The sequence below is a fragment of the Geotrypetes seraphini genome, chromosome 2 (assembly GCF_902459505.1).
Source record: "Geotrypetes seraphini chromosome 2, aGeoSer1.1, whole genome shotgun sequence".
Taxonomy (NCBI): domain Eukaryota; kingdom Metazoa; phylum Chordata; class Amphibia; order Gymnophiona; family Dermophiidae; genus Geotrypetes; species Geotrypetes seraphini.
This window is the reverse complement of record NC_047085.1, coordinates 241003528-241026885: the sequence shown is the minus strand read 5'-3', so window position 1 is coordinate 241026885 and position 23358 is coordinate 241003528. Positions and strand designations below refer to the sequence as shown.

General features: G+C 44.1%; 1 protein-coding gene across 1 annotated transcript in view; it reads left to right on the top strand.

Moving 5' to 3' along the window:
- LOC117355156 (cytochrome P450 2G1-like) overlaps positions 1-23358 on the top strand; it is a 53172-nt gene that overhangs the window by 23004 nt on the left and 6810 nt on the right. The window contains exons 7-8 of the mRNA XM_033933289.1: positions 12359-12546; positions 17260-17401. Coding sequence (XP_033789180.1) covers positions 12359-12546; positions 17260-17401 — 330 coding nt within the window. The remainder of the gene's footprint in view (positions 1-12358; positions 12547-17259; positions 17402-23358) is intronic.

The window sequence follows — 23358 nt, the reverse complement described above, 5'->3', positions numbered from 1 at the left end:
TTCTAATTAAGGGGCCCTTTTTTCAAGTGATGGTAAACACTAATGCATGCTTACTGCCACTTAAAATCTGCAGCTGTGGGGTGCACTCAGGTGCCTTGCGCTAATTTTGAGCTCAGTGCATTAACCTCTCTATTGCTTAACACTAGAAGTATATTTGGAGGTAGAGTGTAGGCATTCCCTGTGTGAACTGGTTAGCACATGGGCATTGGTGTGCACTGGCTGATAAGTGCAGGATTAACGCAGGAGTCCTTACCATCTAAAAATAGGTGGCAGAAAGGGCTAATGCGCTAATTTCAAAATTAGTGTGTGGACATTAATACAAAAAAAAAAGTGTAGTCATTTTAGAGCTGCGCTAAAAAATGGCACAGTAACTTACACATTATCAAAAAGAACACAAAGAGTGAGAAGAGCAGCAACAACAGGCAGGAACAACCATTTGCCATTTTCAATAAAAATAATTTGGAAAAAAAAAAAAAAAAAAAAAGGCATCAGCACATGGAAAACCCATGCACTAAAAATAGTGCAGCCCACTTTTTAGTATGGCTTTTTAAAAGGTACCGTTAATGTTTCAACTAATTTACACCACAAGCTACTGTACAATATTGTACATTTGAGAGACTGGCAAAAGGTAATTTCAACCAAAATATGATGGAACGAGTAGAGCCCAAATCAACAATTAATAACAATTTAGAGCACTAAGGCCTGGATTCTGCAAACAGCATCCCAATTGTAGGCAGCGGTAGGTGGCCTACCACTGTCTAAACAGCCAATCGGGATGCACATTTTTAAAAAAATAAAAGCTCCCATAGCAGGCCAACTACATTGGTGGTCCCTCCGGGAGCCTAGGGAGGCTAGCCATGGGCGTGGTTTACCCTGGAAGTAGCCTTAGGCCAGGGGTGTCCAATGTCGGTCCTCGAGGGCCGCAATCCAGTCGGGTTTTCAGGATTTCCCCAATGAATATGCATTGAAAGCAGTGCATGCAAATAGATCTCATGCATATTCATTGGGGAAATCCTGAAAACCCGACTGGATTGCGGCCCTCGAGGACCGACATTGGACACCCCTGCCTTAGGCGAACCTAGGCAGCCGTACGCATCTCCCTAGTCCAGTGGGAGATGTATACAATGTAGGCCAGTAAAATGCTGGCCTACATTGTAAGTAGAAGCGGCTGCTAAGCTTATCGCAGCAAGGGATCGCAGCAAGGGATCTTATCGCAGCAAGCGATAAGTTTAGCAGCCGCCAGTCCCCACCTCCCTGAATTAACGCGGCAGGAGGAGATGCCCAATCCCTCCTGCCCGGCACACCCCCTACCTGCCCTGAATGAATGCAGCAGGAGGGATGCCCAATTCCTCCTGCCCAAAACACCCCCACCTCCCTGAAGATCACCGGCAGGAGAGTACCCAATCCCTCCTGCCAGAATACCCACCACCTACCCTGAACGAATGCAGCAGGAGGGATGCCCAATCCCTCCTGCTTGGAACACCCCCCACTCTCCCTGAAGATCGCCGGCAGGAGGATGCACAATCCTTCCTGCCCAGAACACCTCCCCACCCACCCAGAATGAACACAGCAGGAGGGATGCTCAAACACCCCACAGCCTCTCCCCCTGAAGATCGCCGGCAGGAGAGTGCCCAATCTCTCCTGCCGGAACAACCCCACCCGCCCCAATGCTGCAGAAGGGATGCCCAATCCCTCCTGCCCAGAACACCCTCCATCCCCCTGAAGATCACTGGCAGGAGGGTGCCCAATCCCTCCTGCCAGAATACCCCCCACCCCCCAAATGAAACTGGCAAGAGGGTGCCTAATCCCTCCTTCCGGAACCCCTCCACCGTGGATATTCCAATGACACTCCCACGCGTAGATCCCCCACCCCGGACCTCCCCACACTTACATATAATGATGGCTGGCTGACCGGGTCTTTCCACCATCCAGCAGGCAGGCCCTCCTCCATCGAAATGAGGTGAACCTGCCCCTTCCCAGTGCATTATGGGATGCACCAGGGAGAGGCCTAAGGCCTGATTGACCCATGCATCTAAGGTCCCACCCATAGGCCTTAGGCCCTTCCCCAGTACATCCCACAATGCAGCAGGAAGGAACAGGCCCGCCTCATTTTGGTAGAAGCGGGCCTGCCGGCTGGACGGTGGGAAGACCTGTCCGGCCAGCAATCATTAAAGGTTAGCAGGTAGGAGTCCAGAGTGGGGGTTAGGAGGGGTGGGGGGTCTACATGTGGGGGGTGGCATTGGTATATCTACAGTGGGGGGGTTTCCAGCAGGAGGGATTAGGCACCGTCTTGCCGGTTTAGTTCTGGGGTGGGGATTATCTGGCAAGAGGGATTGGGCACTCTCCTGCTGGTGATCCTCAAGGGGGGTTCCATAAGGAGGGATTGGGCACCCTCCTGTCAGCAATCTGCAGGGGGTATGGGTCTTCTGGCAGGAGGGATTGGGCAACCTCCTGCTGGTGATCTTCAGGGGGTGTATTCTGGGCAGGAGGGATTGGGCATTGTGGGGGCAGCTAAGAAAGCAAATAGAATGTTAGGAATTATCAGGAATGGAATGGAAAACAAAGATGAAAATGTTATAATTCCCTTGTATCACTCTTTGGTAAGACTGCAATTCGAATGCTGTGTGCAGTTCTAGTCACCGTATCTCAAAGAAGATATAGGGGAATTAGAAAAAGTACAGAGAAAGGCAGCAAAAATTATAAAAGGTTTGGGAAGACTTTCATATGAGGAAAAGATAAAGCAGCTAGGGCTCTTCAGCTTAGAGAAGAGACTGATTGAGGTGATATGGTAGAGGTCTATAAAGTACTAAGTGGAGTGAAAAGGATAGATGTGAATCGCTTGTTCACTCTTTCCAAAAATACTAGGACCAGATGGCATGCGATGAAGCTACTAAGTAATAGATTTAAAACAAACCTGCAAAAATATTTCTTCTTAATTAACCCTTGGAATTCATTGTCGGATAATGTGGTAAAATAAGTTAGCTTTAGCAAGGTTTGAATAATTTCCTAAAAGAGAAGTCCATAGACCATTATTGAGATGGCTTGGGGAAATCCACTGCTTATTCCTAAAATAAGCAGCATAAAATCAGTTTTACTAGCTAGGTACTTGGGACCTGGGTTTGCCACTGTTCAAAACAGGATACTGGGCTTGATGGACCTTCGGTCTGTCCTAGTTTGGCAATTCTTATGTTCTTTTGTGCCCTCTGATGCATCTCCCATTCCCTTCCTGGAATCTTAACATCATATTGTAAGGTCTCAGTAGAGTTCCGTAGAAGCCCTTATGAGACGCTTCCCTTCTGGATCTTGTTAAAATTGTGTTTATGGTGGCAATTACATCAATGAGACAAGTCTCTGACTTGCAAGTTCTGTCATGTAGGGAACTGTTCTTTAAGATTACGGAAGAAGGGCTCTCCTTGCAAAAAGTTGCAATCTTTCTTACCAAAAGTTATCTTTGCCTTCCTTGTCAATGAGGAAGTCTGTTTGACTGGGGGTCTAAGAGAAAGGATTAAGTGTTGCATTTGCTGGATGTCCAACAAGTGCTTCTCTGGTACTTCAAGGTTACCAATGAGTTTTGTGTATCAGATCACCTTTTTGTTCTGACCTGTCACACTTAGAAGGGAAGCCAGTGTCTAAGGCCTCGATTTCCAGATGAATTAAAATGACCATTACCTCTGTATGCAAGGGCTCTGGATCAGCTACCAATCATATTGAAAGTGCACTCCATTAGAATAGTTGCTACCTAATGGACGGTTTCTCTTGAGAAATTCTAAAGAGCAGCTACATGGTCTAACCTTCGTACCTTTACCAGGTTCTGTAGAGTAGACATAACAGCCAGAAAAGATACTGCTTTTGTGTCCTCCGTATTAAAGGCAGGCTCAGTGGACCTGCCCTAGACTCAGTGGACTGTTTTAGTACTTCCCTACTGTTCAGGACTACTAGACACATTGCACTAGACAGAAAGATTAGATTCTTACCTTGATAATCTTCTTTCTTGTAGATGTGTTTATAATCCTGAAGCCTCACCCTGTAAGTAGGCTTTGCCTGTCTTCTGCCTTGGGATCAGTCTGGCTTTGGTGACTTCTCTATCTTTCTGATAAGCTGAAAAACAACAACAACACACACACACACAAAAAAAAGTAAAGTCTGTTCTAAGTTTATAAGAACATACAAACATAAGAATAGCCTTACTGGGCCAGACCAATGGTCCATCAAGCCCAGTAGCCTGTTTTCACGGTGGCCAATTCAGGTCACTAGTACCTAGCCAAAACCCAAGGAGTAGCAATATTCCATGCTACAGATCCAGGGTAAGCAGTGGCTTCCCCCATGTCTTCTCAATAACAGACTGGACTTTTCCTCCAGGAACTTGTCCAAACCTTTCTTACAACCAGCTATACTATCCGCTCTTACCTACAACCTCTGGCAATGCATTCCAGAGCATAACTATTATCTGAGTGAAAAAAAATTTCCTCCTATTGGTTTTAAAAGTATTTCCCTGTAACTTCATCGAGTGTCCCCTAGTCTTTGTTTCTTTAAAAAAATCTTTAATTTTCAAACCAACAAAAAGTGCAATATAATATACATACTCGGACTGGAAGAGTGTCACCAGTGGGGTGCCGCAGGGCTCGGTGCTTGGACCCGTGCTCTTTAACATCTTTATAAATGATCTGGACATAGGTACGACGAGCGAGGTGATTCAATTTGCGGATGATACGAAGTTATTCAGAGTAGTAAAGACGCAGGGGGATTGCGAAGATCTACAACGTGACATAATCAAGCCCGAGGAATGGGCATCGACATGACAGATGAGGTTCAACGTGGACAAGTGTAAAGTGATGCATGTTGGTAACAAAAATCTCATTCATGAATACAGGATGTCCGGGGCGGTACTTGGAGAGACCTCCCAGGAAAGGGACTTGGGAGTTCTGATCGACTAGTCGATGAAGCCGTCCACACAATGTGCGGCGGCAGCAAAAAGGGCAAATAGAATGCTAGGAATGATAAAGAAGGGGATCATGAACAGATCAGAGAAGGTTATCATGACGCTGTACCGGGCCATGGTACGCCCTCACCTGGAGTACTGTGTCCAGCACTGGTCGCCGTACCTGAAGAAGGACATGGTACTACTCGAAAGGGTCCAGAGAAGAGCGACTAAGATGGTTAAGGGGCTGGAGGAGCTGCCATACAGCGAAAGATTAGAGAAACTGGGGCTCTTCTCTCTCGAACAGAGGAGATTGAGAGGGGACATGATCGAAACATTCAAGGTACTGAAGGGGATAGACTTAAAAGATAAGGACAGGTTGTTCACCCTCTCCAAGGTAGGGAGAACAAGAGGGCACTCTCTAAAGTTGAAAGGGGATAGATTCCGTACAAACGTAAGGAAGTTCTTCTTCACCCAGAGAGTGGTAGAAAGCTGGAACGCTCTTCCAGAGGCTGTTATAGGGGAAAACACCCTCCAAGGATTCAAGACAAAGTTAGACAAATTTCTGTTGAACAAGAACGTGCGCTGGTAGGGCTAGTCTCAGTTAGGGTGCTGGTCTTAGACCAGAGGGCCGCCACGTGAGCGGACTGCTGGGCATGATGGACCACTGATCTGACTCAGCAGTGGCAATTCTTATGTTCATAGAAATAACAATAATCAGAATATAAGCACTTATAATCAATCAGTATCAATACAAAAATAAAACTCCCTCTCCCATCCAACATTTTCCATCAGGGAATAATGCCAAACAAAAGATATACCCACCCACCCCTCCCTTGGATGTGTGGGTGCTAAAACAATGGGAAATAAAGATAAAGGACAACTATAACAACTCTACAAAAGACGTCAATGGACCCCAAACTAATTTGAATATCTTAGTATGCCCTAGCATGTCAACATTAATTTTCTCATACTGTCACACAGCTATCCCCTGCTCTGACCAGCAGGAGACTTAGCAGTGCTGAATCCTCACCTGTCGGTGTGGCCTCCTCAGGAAAGAGGAAGGCTTTTCAGGTAAAACAGACCTAGGCACCCACCTAGTCTGCCAGGCCACACTGAGATACTTTACCAAAAAGGAGACATGATTCAGGTTTGTTCAAATTCACATACTTAGGCTTTATTGAACAGGGGGTCTGAATACTTTCTGCCACCCTCATAGAATGCAAAAACTAAGCATAAAACAAAAATATCATACAGCTGTCAGAATTGTCAGAATGGCTTAAAGTTCAAGTATGGCATACAATTGCAGTTCCCTGGACTTTCTCTGCTTTAAAGATAGTCCTCTTCACCAGGGTTCAAATAAACAGAAATGCCATGAAAATAAACTTCCAAAACAATAAAAGCAAACTGCATCACAAAGCAGATAAATGAAGTGGCAAACTTTAGAAATAAAGTTCCAGGCTTTTCAGCTAATCTAGCTGGATAGTGTGTATAGTTTTCAGAGCAGACTCCTAGGCTTATTAGCATCAGCTGAGCTTCCCAGCCGACGGAGCACAGCAGGATATTAGATAAGCTGGTAGGTTTACAAAGGCTTTAACCCAGAGGCTTTATGCTATGAAAGATACAGTCCCTTTAGCAAACCACAACCTCCGAGCAGTCCCAAAGTGAAACGGAGAGGTTTCCCTTCTCTCCCTAATCAGTGACACCTGGTCTCTGCTACAGAGAGCCAGCACTCAAACGCAGCTTAGTGAGACAGATACTCGGCTTCCCTTCAGCTTATGGATTAACCTCCATTCCCTCTGGGTTATAGTCAGCTTCTGGACTCACTTCAGCAGTGTCCATTGCCTCCTCTTTTCCAGCAGCTGGGCTCAAGCTTGGGAAGTCCTCTGCCATCTCCACGTCCTCACTACTATGGGGGTTGAGGAGGGAGACTTCTCTCCTCATCTGCCTGTTTGCATTGCTGCTGGTCATGCCTTTGCCTTGGTTCCTCAGCTTCACCTCCGTCTCTGCTCTCCTCTCTGTGATTCAGGGCTCTGATTTTACGTGTGTCATAGCCCCACCTCTCTCTCCTAGGAGCAGGGGGGTTGGGCAGGAAATCCCTAGGGAAATAACTCTGGTTTCTCCTAGGCTGATTATGTGCATACCTTGCAGGACTAGGTCTCCACTTCTCAGTAAAATTCCTATCAGGCTTTCTGATGAACTTATACTGATATGGCACTCTCTGCTGGATATTCTTAGGCTCATACCTTTCCTGCTCTACCTCACTGTCTGAGGGGTAGTCAGCCAATTCAATATCCTTACTTTTAACCTGGTCAGCTTTCCTGACCAGGGCCCGTGCTCTGCTTTTATCCATTACAGGGACAAAGCTGGCTACGGGTTTGTCACAATACTTATAACTTAAGTATAAATTTGCCCACCAAAAAGTAAAACTAAGGCGATCCCAATTTTTCCAGTTATGATGAGTAATCATTTGCATTGCTATCCTGGTCATAATAAGGAAAATCTAACATTTATATCCAATGAGAGTTTGAGATGCAATATCATCCCACCTATGACTATCTCATATGTCAATGGAATCGATGTCCCCATATTGACATCCAAAAGTTGAGTTTCAAAGGACAATAGAACAACAGATGATCCAGTGTCCCTATGTCTAGATCAGTGGTTCCCAACCCTGTCCTGGAGGAACACCAGGCCAATTGGGTTTTCAGGCTAGCCCTAATGAATATGCATGAAGCAAATTTGCATGCCTATCACTTCCATCATATGCAAATCTCTCTCATGCATATTCATTAGGGCTAGCCTGAAAACCCGATTGGCCTGGTGTTCCTCCAGGACAGGGTTGGGAATAACTGGTCTAGATGACAGTGCCAGCATCTATTAGATTTAGAACTATCTAATTTCTGTAAACGAACAGGGGTCCAGAAACTTCTATGTAACATAGAAGTTTCCCCTAGTCTTTGTAATTTTTGATAGAGTAAAGAATTGATCCAGTTGTACCCATTCTATTCCAGTCAGGATTTTGTAGACGTCAATCATATCTCCCCTCAGCCATCTTTTTGAAGTGAAAAACCCTAATCTTTTTAGTCTTTCCTCATACGAGAGGAGTTCCATCTCCTTTATCATCTTGGTCACTCTTTTTTGAACATTTTCTGGTTCTGCTATATCTTTTTTGAAATAAGATGACCAGAACTGAAAGCAGTACTCCAGGTGAGGTTGCACCATGGAGTAATACAGAGGCATTATAATATTATTAGTCTTGTTAACCATCCCTTTTTTAATAATCCCTAGCATCTTGTTTGTTTTTTTGGCCACTGCTGCATATTGGGCAGAAGGTTTCATTATATTGTCTACAATGACACCTAGATCTTTTTCTTGAATTCTAATCCCCAATGTGGACCCTAGCAGCTGGTAACTATGATTTAGGTTATTCTTACCAATGTGCATCACTTTGCATTGTCCACCTTAAATTTCATCTGCCATTTGATGCCCAGTCTTTCAATTTCCTGAGGAGGAGGAGTGTGTGGCGCAGTAGTTGGAGCTACAGCCTCAACACTCTGAGGTTGTGGGTTCAAACCCCACACTGCTCCTTGTAACCCTGGGCAAGTCACTCAGTCTTCCATAGCCCCAGGTACATTAGATAGTTTGTGAGCCCACCAGGATAGATAGGGAAAATACTTGAGTACCTGATTATAAAACCACTTGGATAAGCGGTATATAAAAACCTAATAAACTTGAAACTTGAGGTCTTCCTGCAGTTTTTCACAATCTGCATACATTTTAATAACTTTGAACAGTTTAGTGTCATCTGCAAATTTAATCACCTCACTCGTTGTTCCAGTTTCCATATCATTTATTGGTTAACAGTAAAATATTAGATTGTCTATAACGTTCTTCTGATTTTTAAAGAAATACACGATGAGATCCCCTGGTATTTGACCCAGGTGCTGAAAATATTGCAATCAAGTCGATCTCTGAGGTCAGAGGGAACATAAAAGTTGAGTAAGTGTAAATGACATCACTTGGAGGCGAGGAGGATGGCAGTTTGAGTGCAGAGCTCCTCTCCCTGGACAATCTGCCTGCTTTTAAATATCAGCAGCAGTGGGAGATCAATTGCTTTTACACCTAAGCAGCAACGGGACCAACCCACCAAAAACCCACAGTCCCGGTCCTGCAAAAATATGAGCTCCACCCTCCCTGCAGTTCGCTAGGAAAATCAACTGCTTTTACACCTAAGCAGCAGCAGGACCAGCCACCACTACCAAGAGCCCTTTGCCCCGATCCAGCCAGGCATGTGAGCTCCTCCCTCTGCAGTCCATTGGAGAGATCAATCTACCTGCTTTTAAATATCAGCAACAGTGGGAAATCAACTGCTTTTATACCTCAGCAGCAGCGGAACTATCCGCAACTACCAAGAGCACACAGACCCGATCCAGCCAAGAGTGTGAGCTCCACCTCCCCCTGCAGTCCACTAGGAAGATCAACTATTTTTTACACCTAAGCAGCAACAGGACCAGCCACCACTACCGAGAGCCCTTTGCCCTGATCCAGCCAAACAAGTAAGCTCTTCCCCCAGCATTCCGTTGGAAAAATCAATATGCTTGCTTTTAAATATTATCAGAAGTAGGAGATCAACTGCTTTTACACCTAAGCAGCCTATAATAGGAGCCCTTGCCCCGATCCAACCAGGCATGTGAGCTCCTCCCCCTATATCCCGTTTAAGAGATCAATCTACCTGCTTTAAATATCAGCAGCAGTAGAAAAATAACTGCTTTTACATACAAGCAGCAGCGAGACCTACCGCAACCACCAAGAGCCCACAGACCCGATCCTGCCAGGAGTGTGAACTCCTCCTCCTGCAGTCCATTGGAGAGATCAATCTGCCTGCTTTTAAATATCAGCAGCAGTGGAGATCAACTGCTTTTACACCTAAGCAGCAACGAGACCAGCCACAACCACCGAGAGCACACAGACCCGATCCTACCAAGAGTGTGAACTCTTCCCCCCATGCAATCCGCTAAGAAGATCGACTGTCGGCTCCGGGCGGCTTTCCCGCAGAGGAGAGAATCCTGCATTCACCGTGGGCCTCATCTGGGGCAGCCTCCTTGGAGCGGCTGGGGCACGGGCAGTGTGTCTGGGAGGGAATGCATGGATGGGAGAACATCGCAGGGGAGGATACATAGGCATCCTGGGACTGTCTGCCAAGTCTCTTCCCTGAAGAAGCCCTTTCTGGAAACGTCAATCGCTCCTCCTAAACTTACTTGCTCCACTTCATCACTGACGCTGAAACCGTGGATTGAAGACAAAGTTTTATTTTATTTTTCTTTCCAGCTTATGATTTATCTTTAATCTTATCTATTGTTTTGCCTTTTGTCTTTGTTTTGTTCTATTTCTATCATTTAAATTTCTCCAGAATTCTACTGTTCAACGGCTCCCCCTTCTGCTTCTATTCCTTTCTCTCCTCTCTTCTACCTTCCAAAGTATTTAGATCAATGCTGTCTTGTTAAAATGTTTATTTTATTTTTATTTTTCCTCTAACTCTACTTTTCACTTCTCTATTACCCTCCAGGTACTTTAGTTAGATTGTGAGCCTTCGGGACAGTAAGGGAATTTTTCAAGTACCTTTCTTATTTCTAATCTTAATGTATATTTTCTGTAAACCGCTTAGAACCTAACGGATGTAGCGGTATATAAGAAATAAATTACATTACATTATGCCAAAGTAAGTGTACATTATGCCAAAATGAGGGCTTCAGTAATTTTGGTGGCAGAAATGTTTCTATGGAATAATCTGACAGGACCACTTAAATCACTCTCTGACTTTCAGAAATTTAAAAAGGTGTTGAAGACAACCTTATTTATAGAGGCCTTTTCTTGAAAGAGTTAGAGTGTTTCTGTGATGGTTTTTGGTATATAAGAGTGCATGTTCTTTGTTTCTTGCTCTTTTTGAAAACAAGAAAACAGCACATGGATAATCTTATATAATATGCAGGCCCATATTTGACAGAATCTAGTTGTTTGCTTCATGAGAGGTTTGCTTCTGTCAAAGCCCCCTATCAAACCTCCAGCACTGACATCAGGCTCACCGGTCTATAATTTTCTAAATCACCTTTGGAACCCTTTTTAAAATTGGTGTTATATTGGCCAAGTCTTTTGGTACCATGCTGGGTTTTAAAGAAAAAAATTATAAATTGATAACAATAGCTCTGCAAGTTCATTTTTTCAATTCTGTTTGTACTCTAAGATGTATACCATCTGGTCCAAGTGATTTTGCTACTCTCAAAGTTCTCCTCATCCAGCTGATGAAAGCTTCTTTTGAGCCAATGGATTTCTATCACTGAAATACTTGACCTGGAAGGTATTGTTTTTTTTGTTGCAGTTACTTTAGTTCACAGTCAGTCAGTTTTAGGTCCTAGTAGTGGATCCACTTTACACTAAATTCTATCAGTGTTGGAGTTTCACCTAAACCAGTCAATTGTCCTTCCAACATTTTTACCCAAACCTTGTGCCCATCTTGGTGAAAGCACACTGCATACCTTGGACTACAAATGATCAAAGGCCTTTTACAGTGAGCAGACTAGGCCATACAGAGAGTCTACTCAACTTTTTGTTTCTTTTTACCCCCAACAGGATGAGACTCCATGGATAAACACACAATTTCAAATTGTATCTCTTTTGTTTATGCCCAGGCTGGGCTAAATCTAGAGGGTCATATCAAGGGTCACAATGTCAGAGCCATGGCGGCATTGGTAGCCCACTTGAAATCAGCCTCCATTGAAGAGATATGCAAGGCTGCAAAATGGGCATCAGGCCACACATTCACATCTCACTGTTGCCTTGAGCAAAACACCGGACGTGACAGTCAGTTTGGTCAAAACAGTACTGCCAAGTTGAACCCAACTCTACCCTCTCTATGCCCATTTTGTTTTGTTCCAAGCTGCATCTCCACAACAGTGTATATATGCTTTCAGGTTGATTGAACTTTAAACTCACTGTTTTGAGTTCCCATTCTAATGTTTTTGTTTTTGCTGAGCCTGGTAGCTAGGGGTTCCCACATGTGAGATTAATATGGCCTGCTTTTCCTTGGAGAAAGCAAAGGTACTTACCTGTAGCAGGTGTTCGAGGACAAGTAGGCTAGTTATTCTCACATACCCTCCCATCTCCCTCTGGAGCTAAATTCTTTAGCTTTTTATTGTATTACTGATCCCAAGCTCATGGGTCCAGAAGGAAGATGCCTATTGCAGGCACAATTGAACACTTCCTCAAGCTCCTACAGATATATAACACTTTTTCAAGCACCTGTGTCAGATCTCCGTAAATGTCAAAACTCATATGCGAGATTAATTGGCCTACTGAGCTTGGAGAACACCTGCTACAAGTAAGTACTTTTGCTAATTTGTGATGGTGGTTATTCAATAAAATTATAAATTTTCTTGACAGAAAAGGTGCATAAAGAGATTGATTCTGTGGTTCGGCGAAGCTGTTTGCCATCTATTGAGGATAGAAGAAAGCTGCATTACACCAATGCAGTGATCCATGAAATCCAGCGATTAGGTGATATAGTTCCACTGGCAGGTACCCATGAAGTGGTGAGAGATACCCCCTTCAGAGAATACATTATTCCTAAGGTAATTATTTTTCTCATCCCATTCCTTCTAGACCTTTAAATTTAAATCCTTAAAATACATGACTTTTTCATTACATTACATTACATTACATTGATGTCTTCTATCCCACAAATACCTTTCAGTTCTAGGCGGTTTACAACAAGAAATTAGCCTGGGCATTTCTGGGGAGATTACAAGGTTGATAGCTATAGTATGCATTGGGATCTGGGTATAGGCGATATGGTTTGGTTAGATCATTTGACAAATTTCTTGAATAGTATGGTTTTCAGTTCTTTCATGAATGTTTTGTAGTTGGGAGTCGTGGTTAGCAGATTTGAGAGGTGGTGGTCTATTTTTGCTGCTCTGGTGGCTAGTAGACCGTCATATTTTTTTTGGTTTGAATGCCTTTGATTTGGGGATGGGGGGGTAAAGTGTGCTTGAGTTCTCCTTGGTCTGGATGTGTTTTTCCAGATTAGGTGGTCCTTCAGATAGCTTGGTCCTTTTCCATTTAGGGCTTTGAATAGGGTGCAATAGAATTTGTGTTGTATGCGTGCTCGTACTGGGAGCCAGTGTGAGTCTTGGAAAGCTGAGGTAATATGGTCGTATTTTTCCATGAACTGCCCTAGACTCTATTTACTCAGATGTGTGAATTTGCTAAAACATTTGAAAAACCTGTTGTATGTAAAGTGCTTGCTTATACTGTATATTTGGCTTGAAAAAAGCACACATAGGACTAAAATCAACACTGATAAAAATTAGAACTAAGTGCTATTCTATAAACAGCACTGAGAGTTGGCACTATTTATAGACTAAGGTTTGGTGCCAGGATCTGCATCTAATCTTGGGCTCAAGCAATTAAAACCTGATGTAAATTTTCATGACTAAATTAGGCACGGATCTTCTTTATTCTGTGCGCAAATTTCAGGAATGCCCCTGATCCGCCCATAATGCTTCCATGGCCACATCCCTTTGTGGATCCATAGTTGACATTTACATGCAGATCACAGCACCTAAAGATGCATGTGTAAATTTAAATTAATTTATACCCAAATATGGGTACTAATTGGCTTATTTGGCGATTACATTGCGTGCGCAAATTGGGCACATGCACTTTTGAGTTTAGTGTCATTTGCAAATTTAATCACCTCAATGTGGACCCTAGCATATAGAATTAGGGAAATGTACATGTAAGTAACATTAGAAAAGATGTGTTCAGGGGAGGATTTTGGTCAGAGTGCAGGTAACATCATAATTAGCATATGAATTTTATAAAATATACATACTGTGCATGTCAATCTTTAGACATACTCCATGGCAAGTGTAATTGTTAGTAGCCTCAACCTAGGCACTATTTTTGCAAGATCTGAGCGCTATTATTATTATTTTATAAACACAAATGTAGGGGTATTTTAGATAAGACATCTAAATCTAATTTCATTCTAATTTTAAAAATATTTTTATTGGATTTTAACACAATAAATGTATAAATAAAATAAATCTAATTTAATTTGCAGAAAATGTCCCAAAACTGAATGGTGAACATTGGGATTTTAGAATCAGAAAAAAGGTCTATCATTTTGCTTTGAAATTCACCATTTTATAGATGTTTTTGTGCTCGGTGTGTCTATCTTTTGGTATCATTTTAGAAAAAAAAGTCTTAGGGAAAAATGCATAGCAATAAGTCATTGGGATGTCTGGGGGCCAGAATTCTTAGTAGACTGGCCACACAAACAGTGGAACAATGGAACAGTGGGGCAGACTAGGGAGCACTGCAATGTACTTCACATATTGTATGGTGCAGTAAAAAATGTACTGCACCCAATTGTACACTACTACAATAGCCCTTAAGCCTACAGATGTCACTTATATATAGGTACAGTAGGTATTTTGTAGGTTTTGGAGGGATTACACTTTCTACAACAAGTGTACCAGTTAGAGTGGGATATGGTTCCCCTTCTCTACAGTCCACTGCACCACCGACCACTACACTATTCCAGGGCAAAATGGGACAATTCATTGTGGCTGTGATGAATCATCTTTGCCACGATGAATTGCAATGAACTCCCTCGGCGTTGCCTCTCCTCCTCCTTCTTTCCTCCCAAGGTAGGAGTGCCTCCACAAAAACCCCCACCAGTGTCTCCCCCCAAGGTATGAGCTTCTCACCCCCCCAGTTGTGCCTCTCCTCCTCTCCACCCCACCCCCCGCCAGTGCCCCTAATCTTCCCCTGACAACTCCGGTCAGTGCCCTCCATCTCCCCAAGGTATGAATGCCTTCCCGTCAGTGTGTCACAAACACTCCTCAGAACGGAGCTCAACAATGACAAAAACTGATATTCTGGCGTGTCCCCTATAACCAAGGGTATCTTCAGGTCTTTTGGTTGGCCCTAGGTGGCTGCCTAGGCCTGGGAGAGAAAGGGTAAGTAATGGCTTCAAGTTATTACCACTCAGACAGAGTTCTTCAATGAAGAATCATAGTTTTATTCTGACCTTGGTGGTCCAAAAAGGTGAAACACAAAAGGCAAATATTGGCAAAACAAATTCAGTTGTAAAAGGGAAAACCAAAATACAAAAGCAAAAATCCCATACAGGTTATCTTGCCTGAGTTCTTGCAATCTAAGTCAGCAATGCATTTTATAATGGTATTCAAACATAATCCAAATTTCCTTCCAGCAATATTTATCCCAGAAGTAGAAACATAGATTTTCAGCATTCAGATAAAGTTCAAAAATAATCTCTTATAACAGTTAATGTGGGTTACTCTGTTAGGCAGCAAGCCACAGCATAGCTTTGCAAGGAGCCCAGTGTTTCTGCATCTACATCCTGGAAGATAGTGCAACTGTGGGAGATTAGGTGATTAGCTACTAACAAACGGTAGCCACAGTATGGTTTCCAAAACTCAAAAATAGACCCATTCATTCAACTCTCAGGTTCTTTAGCCCCAAACTTTACTTTAGGCAAAATCAGTGGTCAGCATTCAGGTAAGTATATTACTTAAACCAAAATAATAGATAGCCCAAAAGCAAATAGTAAATTCTTCAGGCTTTTCTTGCACAGAACGAAAGCACAAGAAAAAAATACCCACTGCTTCACAGCTACTCACTTTCTTTCATTCAGTGTTCATGAACTCTGCCTGGCTCTCTATCATAGGGCCAGTAACTTGTACTTCCATTCCTTCCACACAGTCAGGAATCTGGAAGTCTGAGGTGGGGAGGATTTCTTCCACCTCCTGCATTGGCCAATCTGGCACTTCTGGCTCTGCTTCCTGGCTCCAGGGCTCCTGCACCGCCTTGGACTGCAGAAGTGACTCACCCTGCTGTATGCTTCAGCCTGCTTTTGAACAGCTCAGAGCCAATCCCCTTCAGCCTGTAGAGGGGGAAGGGCTTTGGTTCCCTTGCAGGGTTTTCCTGCCTAGGTTTTCTAAGTGCAGCCAATCTCTCACTGGCTTTCCTACCTACTTTATAGACCGGCTGCTGCTGTGGCCAGTCTGCCTGCCTCTGTTCCACACCACTCCTGCTCTGATCATATGAACAAGAGAGGTCAGCTTCAAGTTGCTCCCTAGAATCAATCTGGTCAGCTCTTCTGCACCAGATCCTCATAGGGGCAAATCTAGTACTGGTGCTAGGTTTGTCACAAGTGCCACCCCAAGGTATGAGTGTCCCCCCCAGCCCACACGCCGTGGCTCCCATCTGATGTCTCTTTCTAGTTGCAGCACCAGGATGTGATGTCAGAGGGGAGATGAGGCCGATGCAAGCAGGGGGGTTGAAGATGTGGCTTGTGCCATCAAACTTTTGAAGAGGTATGTGAGCCAGGGGGGTGCTCATACCTTTTAGGGATAGGGGGATTAGCACCCCAACAAGAGCTCAACTATGTGGGGAGGTGCTCCTAGTTTGGGGGGGTGTTGGGAGGCATAGCCCTCCCCCCCTTACAACTGCTGCGGCCAATTCGTCATGGCTAATTCAGCAATGAAACAGCTGCAATGAAAGGGCTGCAATGAATTGTCCTAGGCCCATTCCAAGGACCTGTTTGTTATCTAAGAAGAATGGCCATTATATCTGCTGATGTCATAGAGCCTAGTATGTACTATCACTTTCATCTCTTAGGGGAGTAGAAGGAGTCCATGACCACTGAGTTTTAAGGGGGAGTCATGCCTTCATCTCTGCAAAGTCACTTAACCCTCCAATACTCCAACTATAAAAACAGATTGTAAGCCCAGTAGGGACAGAGAATATGTAAACTGCTTTGGTTGCATCCATGGCCCTTTACCATTTACCTTTATAGTACTTAGTCATTATTGAAGCAAGACTAGAAAAAAAAAATGTCCTATTTTTTTTGGCCATGATGTTTTGTCTGTGTTCCATTGTCTTAGAAAAATGACAAATTAATTTTTTAATAATTTTTAATTGGGTTTTAATGGAACTTTTAATTATCAGCACCAATTAAGCAAATTTAAAATATTAAGTTTGGTGCCTACATTGGGACCTGGGTTGGCAATTCTTATGTTCTTATGCCGATCTATACACCTCTGTAAGTGCCTTTCATAGAATCAGAGCCTAAGACTCTAAGTTCTGCTTCTGGCTCCAACTGTCCTAGTTTTTATTCTCTCTCTCTTTATTAACTAGCTTTATTTTTGTGCCACATTGGTATCTTTGTTAATAGGTACATTGCAAAAATTAAATGTAGAAACAATATCTGTGTAGACTGATTCTGTATTCTTGTGTTTATTATTTGATTCCAGGGTACAAATGTATGCGTCTTTCTCTCCTCTGTATTATCTGACTCCAAATATTTTAGTGATCCATGGAACTTCAATCCAGGGCATTTCTTGGATGAAAATGGTTACTTTAAAGCAAATGAGGCATTCATTCCTTTCTCAATGGGTAAAAGTATTTATCATATTTATTACCAATTGTGCATAATCATCTCTACAAAATGTGCTTTTTTTAATTAATAAATTATAGCAAGTAGTTTTCAGAAAGATCAAGATGTACCATTTAAAAATATTGCTCATTTTCAAAAATATTAAAAATACTGCATAACTTCTGGACACTTAGACCTGTTTTTAGATCACCTAAATCACAACATATAAGTTATCACTGCAGGACAACTAAGTCAAGGTACAAATGATGTGAGATTTATGTGCAGATAGCAGATAGATAAGGAGGGTGAATATCTCTAGTTAATCAAGACAGCAGCTTTGCCTTAGCAGCAGTGTTCACCAGTTAAGTGTCTGTTGTACTTGGGTAATTAAAAAATATTGCATCATTTTCAAGATAAATTTTTTTTTATGCAGTATAATGATAATTTATCTTCCCATCATGGGATTAAGGCTTTTTGTGCCTGATTCTATAAATGGTGCCTAAATCGTAGCTGCCATTAGGCACGATTCTCAATCATTCAATAAGCACCATTTATAGAGTCACACCTAGCGGCGCCTAAGTATTTTTAGGTGCTGGTAGACGTTGAATCCTTAGGTACATTGCCATTTAGGCAAGGGTTGTCTTGCCCTAAATGAATGCACAATACCTACTGGTGTCTAAGTCAATCTACATCCAAACTCCATGCCAAATCCAGCCCTAATCATGCATATGTGTCGATAGGCTCCTCAGTGTAGACACCTACCTCAAAGTGGTAGGTGCCTACCAAGTTAGGTGCCTACTGGCTAATTACTTTTCTTAAATCATTTTAAACTTGTTTTTAATGAGTTCAATTACCAGCACTGAATAAGCTGATTAAAAAAAAATTAGGTTAGGCACCTAGATCAGCTAGGCGCACTGATCTAGGCACCTCAATTTAGGCAAATTTTATAGAATCAGGTCCTTAGGTTATCTTAGGACAAGCAGGCAACATATTCTCATATGTGGGTGATGTCATCCACGGAGACTTTAAAAGTATCGAGAACTGTCCATGCTATGAATGCGCCAGTTCCTTCCCATAAAACGTTGACTCATGGGACCATCAGTTCTCAGTTTTCAGTGGAGCTGAGAAGCTGTGTTTCATAGTTTCTATGCAAGTGTCAATATTTTTTGCCTTCCTGTTCCCTTTTTCTCCATAATTGTTTATTTTATTTTTATTTTACTGTGGTTGAAAAATTTTCATTTTCAACCATTTTGGGGCTGGAAGCATCAAACCTTTTTTGGCTTAACAACTACACAACCTCCAAGGACCATTGAGTCCTTTGATCTTGTGTTGGCAGTGTTCCCCTCAATGTTAAAACCTTCTATCACTTTAAGCGGTACACTTGGTGCAACCGGACTATCTCTGATACTGATCCACACAAATGGTGTGTTCAGTTCCTTGGTCCTCAACACTGTCTTGAGTTTTGCACAGTTCTAAATTACAAAATCAGTCATAGAAACATGATGGCAGATAAAGGCCAAATGGTCCATTCAATCTGCCTATCTGCAGTAACTATTATCTCTTCCACTCTCTAAAAGATCTCATGTGCCTATCACATGCTTTCTTTAATTCAGACACAGTCTTTGTCTCCACCACTTCTTCCAAAAGACTGTTTCATGTATCTAACACCCTTTCTGTAAAAACATATTTCTTTAGATTACTCCTGAGTCTATCACCTCGTAACTTCATCCTATGCTTGACAGCTCCAGTTTGAAAAGCTTTTTGGATCTTCTTTGGGAGCATCCACCATATCTGATGAATCTGACACCAGCATACTTCGGCAGTGGTACCGACAATGTCCACTCTTTGGTTCACCTCTTTATTGATGGTGCTGCCATCAGGAGAAATCCATAAGAAAGCTAATAAACACAAACATCCTTCTCCCAACAAGCATACATAGGCATAATCCCATGCATTATATCATTGACACAATCTAAGCATCGATGCACAGAGACTAGGTCACCATCCCTACAGTTGGTATCTCCCTTGAGGCATGCCTCAACATTGAGGTCATCAATGCCTCGATACTCGACGCAGTCTGCATCCTCAATACCACTCACTATATTGGTACTGGCACCATCCCTACAAAACAAGATTAGAGAACTGGTTCAAAAGGAATTGGCTAGGATGCTACAGAAGCATACAGTGCAGGTGCATCCAGTGCCAGCCCAGTCTTAGCAGCATTCTCAGGTAACATCCAGAGTCCAGTTTCTGACTCCACATTAACATCATTTGAAGTTGAGAAGATCATCTAGGGAAGAGAGCTCTTCTTCATGCTCTCAACATTCCACAACTCAGCACTGATAATGACAGTTTTCAAGGAGAACATCTTGCAGTACCTACACTTCTAGATGTCCTTTTCCTAAGCCATAATCTCAACATCCTTCTCAATGTTTTCAATCCCCAAGGTGTGGCATCGAAGATTATGAATGATCTATCTTAGCACTCTTCTTCAGACCACGGAGAGCTATCTGCTGCAGAATCCTATGGCATCTCATCAGATCCTTCTCCTCCTCCTCACAGAATGTCACCACTGGAGAGTCTGTCTTTTAACAAATTTATAAAAAAAAAAAGGTTATGTATTATCAATCAAAATGGAGTATGAATTTGAGCCTACAGCAGAACTTATGGATGCTCTAGATCAGGGGTGTCCAACCTTTTGGCTTCCCTGGGCCGCATTGGCCAAAAAAAGAATGTTTCTGGGGCCGCACAAACGCTGCAGCAAGACAGAGGAGGGAGCCAGCAAGACAGTAAACACCCGGGGGCAGCAGAGCAAAACACTGCATCGCCCTCGACCGGGGCTGCAAAAAATACTTCACGGGGCCACAGGTTAGACACCCCTGTCCTAGATTATGAGGAGTGGCCAAAGGACTGCCTCAAGCTTCCATTCCATAATCTAATAAAGGAAGCCATTCTCAAGAACTAGGAAACATCTTCACTAGTTCCAGTAGCTCCCTGAAACATGACACTCTCTACAGAATCCAATCTTGTCCAGGATTTGACAAACCATAACTTCAACATCAATCCCTTATGGTGGAGTCTGCCTTTTAAACTTACTTAAAGCTCCAAGAACTATACCACCCAGATACCGAAAACTAAACTGCAATTACATCACTAAATCAAACCTGGACAACCTAATAAGTATTACAGCCACTTACATTAATGAAGTCATACTCACCTCAATCCCAAGTGGACATGTTAACATGAGATCAGTGGACAACAAGATTGACATTACAAAAGATCTATTTGATGAATTAAACGTGGCTATCTATTGATAATTGAAACATAGGTCGAGCCAACGAGCGCAGCTACTCTCGCGGCTATTTTTCTTCTTTCTTTCCTTCCTCCACAGCACGAGGCAGGGAAGGAAGCAGGGAAGGAAAGGACACAGGAGAGGTGCTGAGAAGCGGAGGGGAGGCAGCAAGGCGCCCGAGAAGGGAGAGTCAACAACGGGGCAGCGGCGAGAGTAGCTCCGCCCATCCCACCTCGTCAGCAGCTAGCATCCGGGCTCCTCCTTAAAAGGGGTCGAGCCAACGGGCGCAGCTACTCTTGCGGCAATTTTTTTTCTTTCTTTCCTTCCTCCACAGCACGAGGCAGGGAAGGAAGCAGGCAAGGAGAGGACACAGGAGAGGCGCTGAGAAGCGGAGGGGAGGCAGCAAGGTGCTGGAGAATGGAGAGTTAACAACGGGGCAGCGGCGAGAGTAGCTCCGCCCACCCCACCACATCAGAAGCTAGCGTCCGGGCTCCTCCTTAAAAGGGATCGAGCCAACGGGCACAGTTACTCTCACGGCGATATTTTTTCTTTCTTTCCTTCCTCCACAGCACGAGGCAGGGAAGGAAGCAGGCAAGGAGAGGACACAGGAGAGGCGCTGAGAAGCGGAGGGGAGGCAGCAAGGTGCCGGAGAAGGGAGAGTCAACAATGGGGCAGTGGCGAGAGTAGCTCCGCCCACCCCACCACATCAGCAGCTAGCGTCCAGGCTCCTCCTTAAAAGGGGTCGAGCCAACGGGCGCAGCTATTCTCGCGGCAATTTTTTTTCTTTCTTTCCTTTCTCCACAGCACAAAGCAGGGAAGGAAGCAGGCAAGGAGAGGACACAGGAGAGGCGCTGAGAAGCGGAGGGGAGGCAGCAAGGTGCCGGAGAAGGGAGAGTCAACAACGGGGCAGCGGTGAGAGTAGCTCCGCCCACCCCACCACGTCAGCAGCTAGCGTCCGGGCTCCTCCTTAAAAGGGGTCAAGCCAACGGCACGCAGATGTTCGGCGCGTGGCGAAGGCGAGCGGCAAAGGCGCTCGCCTTAGCGAGAGCGCCTTTGCGAAGGGCCTTTGCGAAGGGCCTCAAAGGAAGAACCTTCAACTTTAAATCTATACTTGAGCTTCTACAACTACTAATTGCCAAATTAACTTCTATTTAACTTCCAACTTCCTACCAAATCTTCCCACTCTCTACCAAACCACCAAGCACCTACAACCTACCAAATCTTCCCATTCTCTACCAAACCACCAAGCACCTACAACCTTCACACTAAGCAGACAGACCTGACCAGTCACTTTCCTCAAACCATTTACTAAAACCAATAACTAACTATAACTATCTAAAAAAAAAAAAAAAGGGGGAACTCATACTAATTTACACCTTCTAAAATGGCAGGTAGAACCAGAAGTAACAAGACTTCAATCAAGACAGGCAGTACAGTCACCGAGGATATCCAGGGGGTGGCTACGGCACATGTGCAGATGGAGGGGAAACCAGGACAGAGTACAGAGGTCTCTGTACAGACCGAGGCCATCCCCCCGAAAATGTCTAAAGTCGCTACACAGACGGATGTAACGAATCAGCTAGATGAAAACCTTCTACTGGAGCTGAGGAACCTGAGAGAGGAGATCCAGCGCTTAAGAAGCATTCGAGACGATGAGACCTTCATCGACGGCATCATCCAGGAACTGTCCCAGATCACCAAACAGGAACCTAACGGGACCATACCCACGACACCCAAGCAAACTACCAATCCCGATACCTCCAGACCAACCATCGGAATACAGGAGGAGGCTGGAGACGCTGACTCCTGGCAACTGGTAACTTCCTCCACAGGAAAACGCAGAAGACCTTCCTCATCTTCTGTCTCTTTCTCTCACACACAGGGCTGTTCTACATCGACCCCGCAGATCACCTTGAAGAACAGATTCCAACTGCTACAGGACGGACCTGACAACGAGGTACAGAGAGATGATCAACAGGAGTTTCCAGTTCCAGAGACAACAGGACGACCCACCCCTAAGAAGCGCAGAGTGGTTGTCATTGGAGATTCGCTACTGAGGGGCACCGAGGGACCAATCTGCAGACCAGACTTGCAATCAAGAGAGGTTTGCTGTTTGCCAGGGGCCAGGATCCGGGATGTAACCGCTTGCCCGGATAGACTCATCAAGCCTCAGGACCACTTCCTCATGATCCTCATCCACGTCGGAACAAACGATACTGCCAGGAGCACCCAGGATAGCATACCGGCAGACTTCAGAGCCCTGGGTGAGAAGCTGAGGAGGATGGATGCACAGGTGGTCTTCTCCTCGATCCTCCGTGTAAGGGGCAAGGGCAGAGCCAGGGAGGATCGCATCCAGAGGACTAACGACTGGCTGCGAGATTGGTGCAGGGAGATGAACTTTGGGTTCCTACAACATGGAGAGACACTACTAGGACTACAGGGACCAGATTGGCTACACCTGACTAGAAGAGGGAAGAACGTCCTTGGACACCGACTGGCACGCCTACTTCACAAGGCTTTAAACTAGGTATGTTGGGGGAGGGCACAAGCATAAACAACCTATCTGTCGAGCTATGCCATCAATACTTTTTTGGGACTGGGGTAAGCAAACACCACAATTCTGGGGCTGGGACTGGGATGAGTAAACACATTTCTAAGTATGGGGCGAGTACACACATTTCTAAG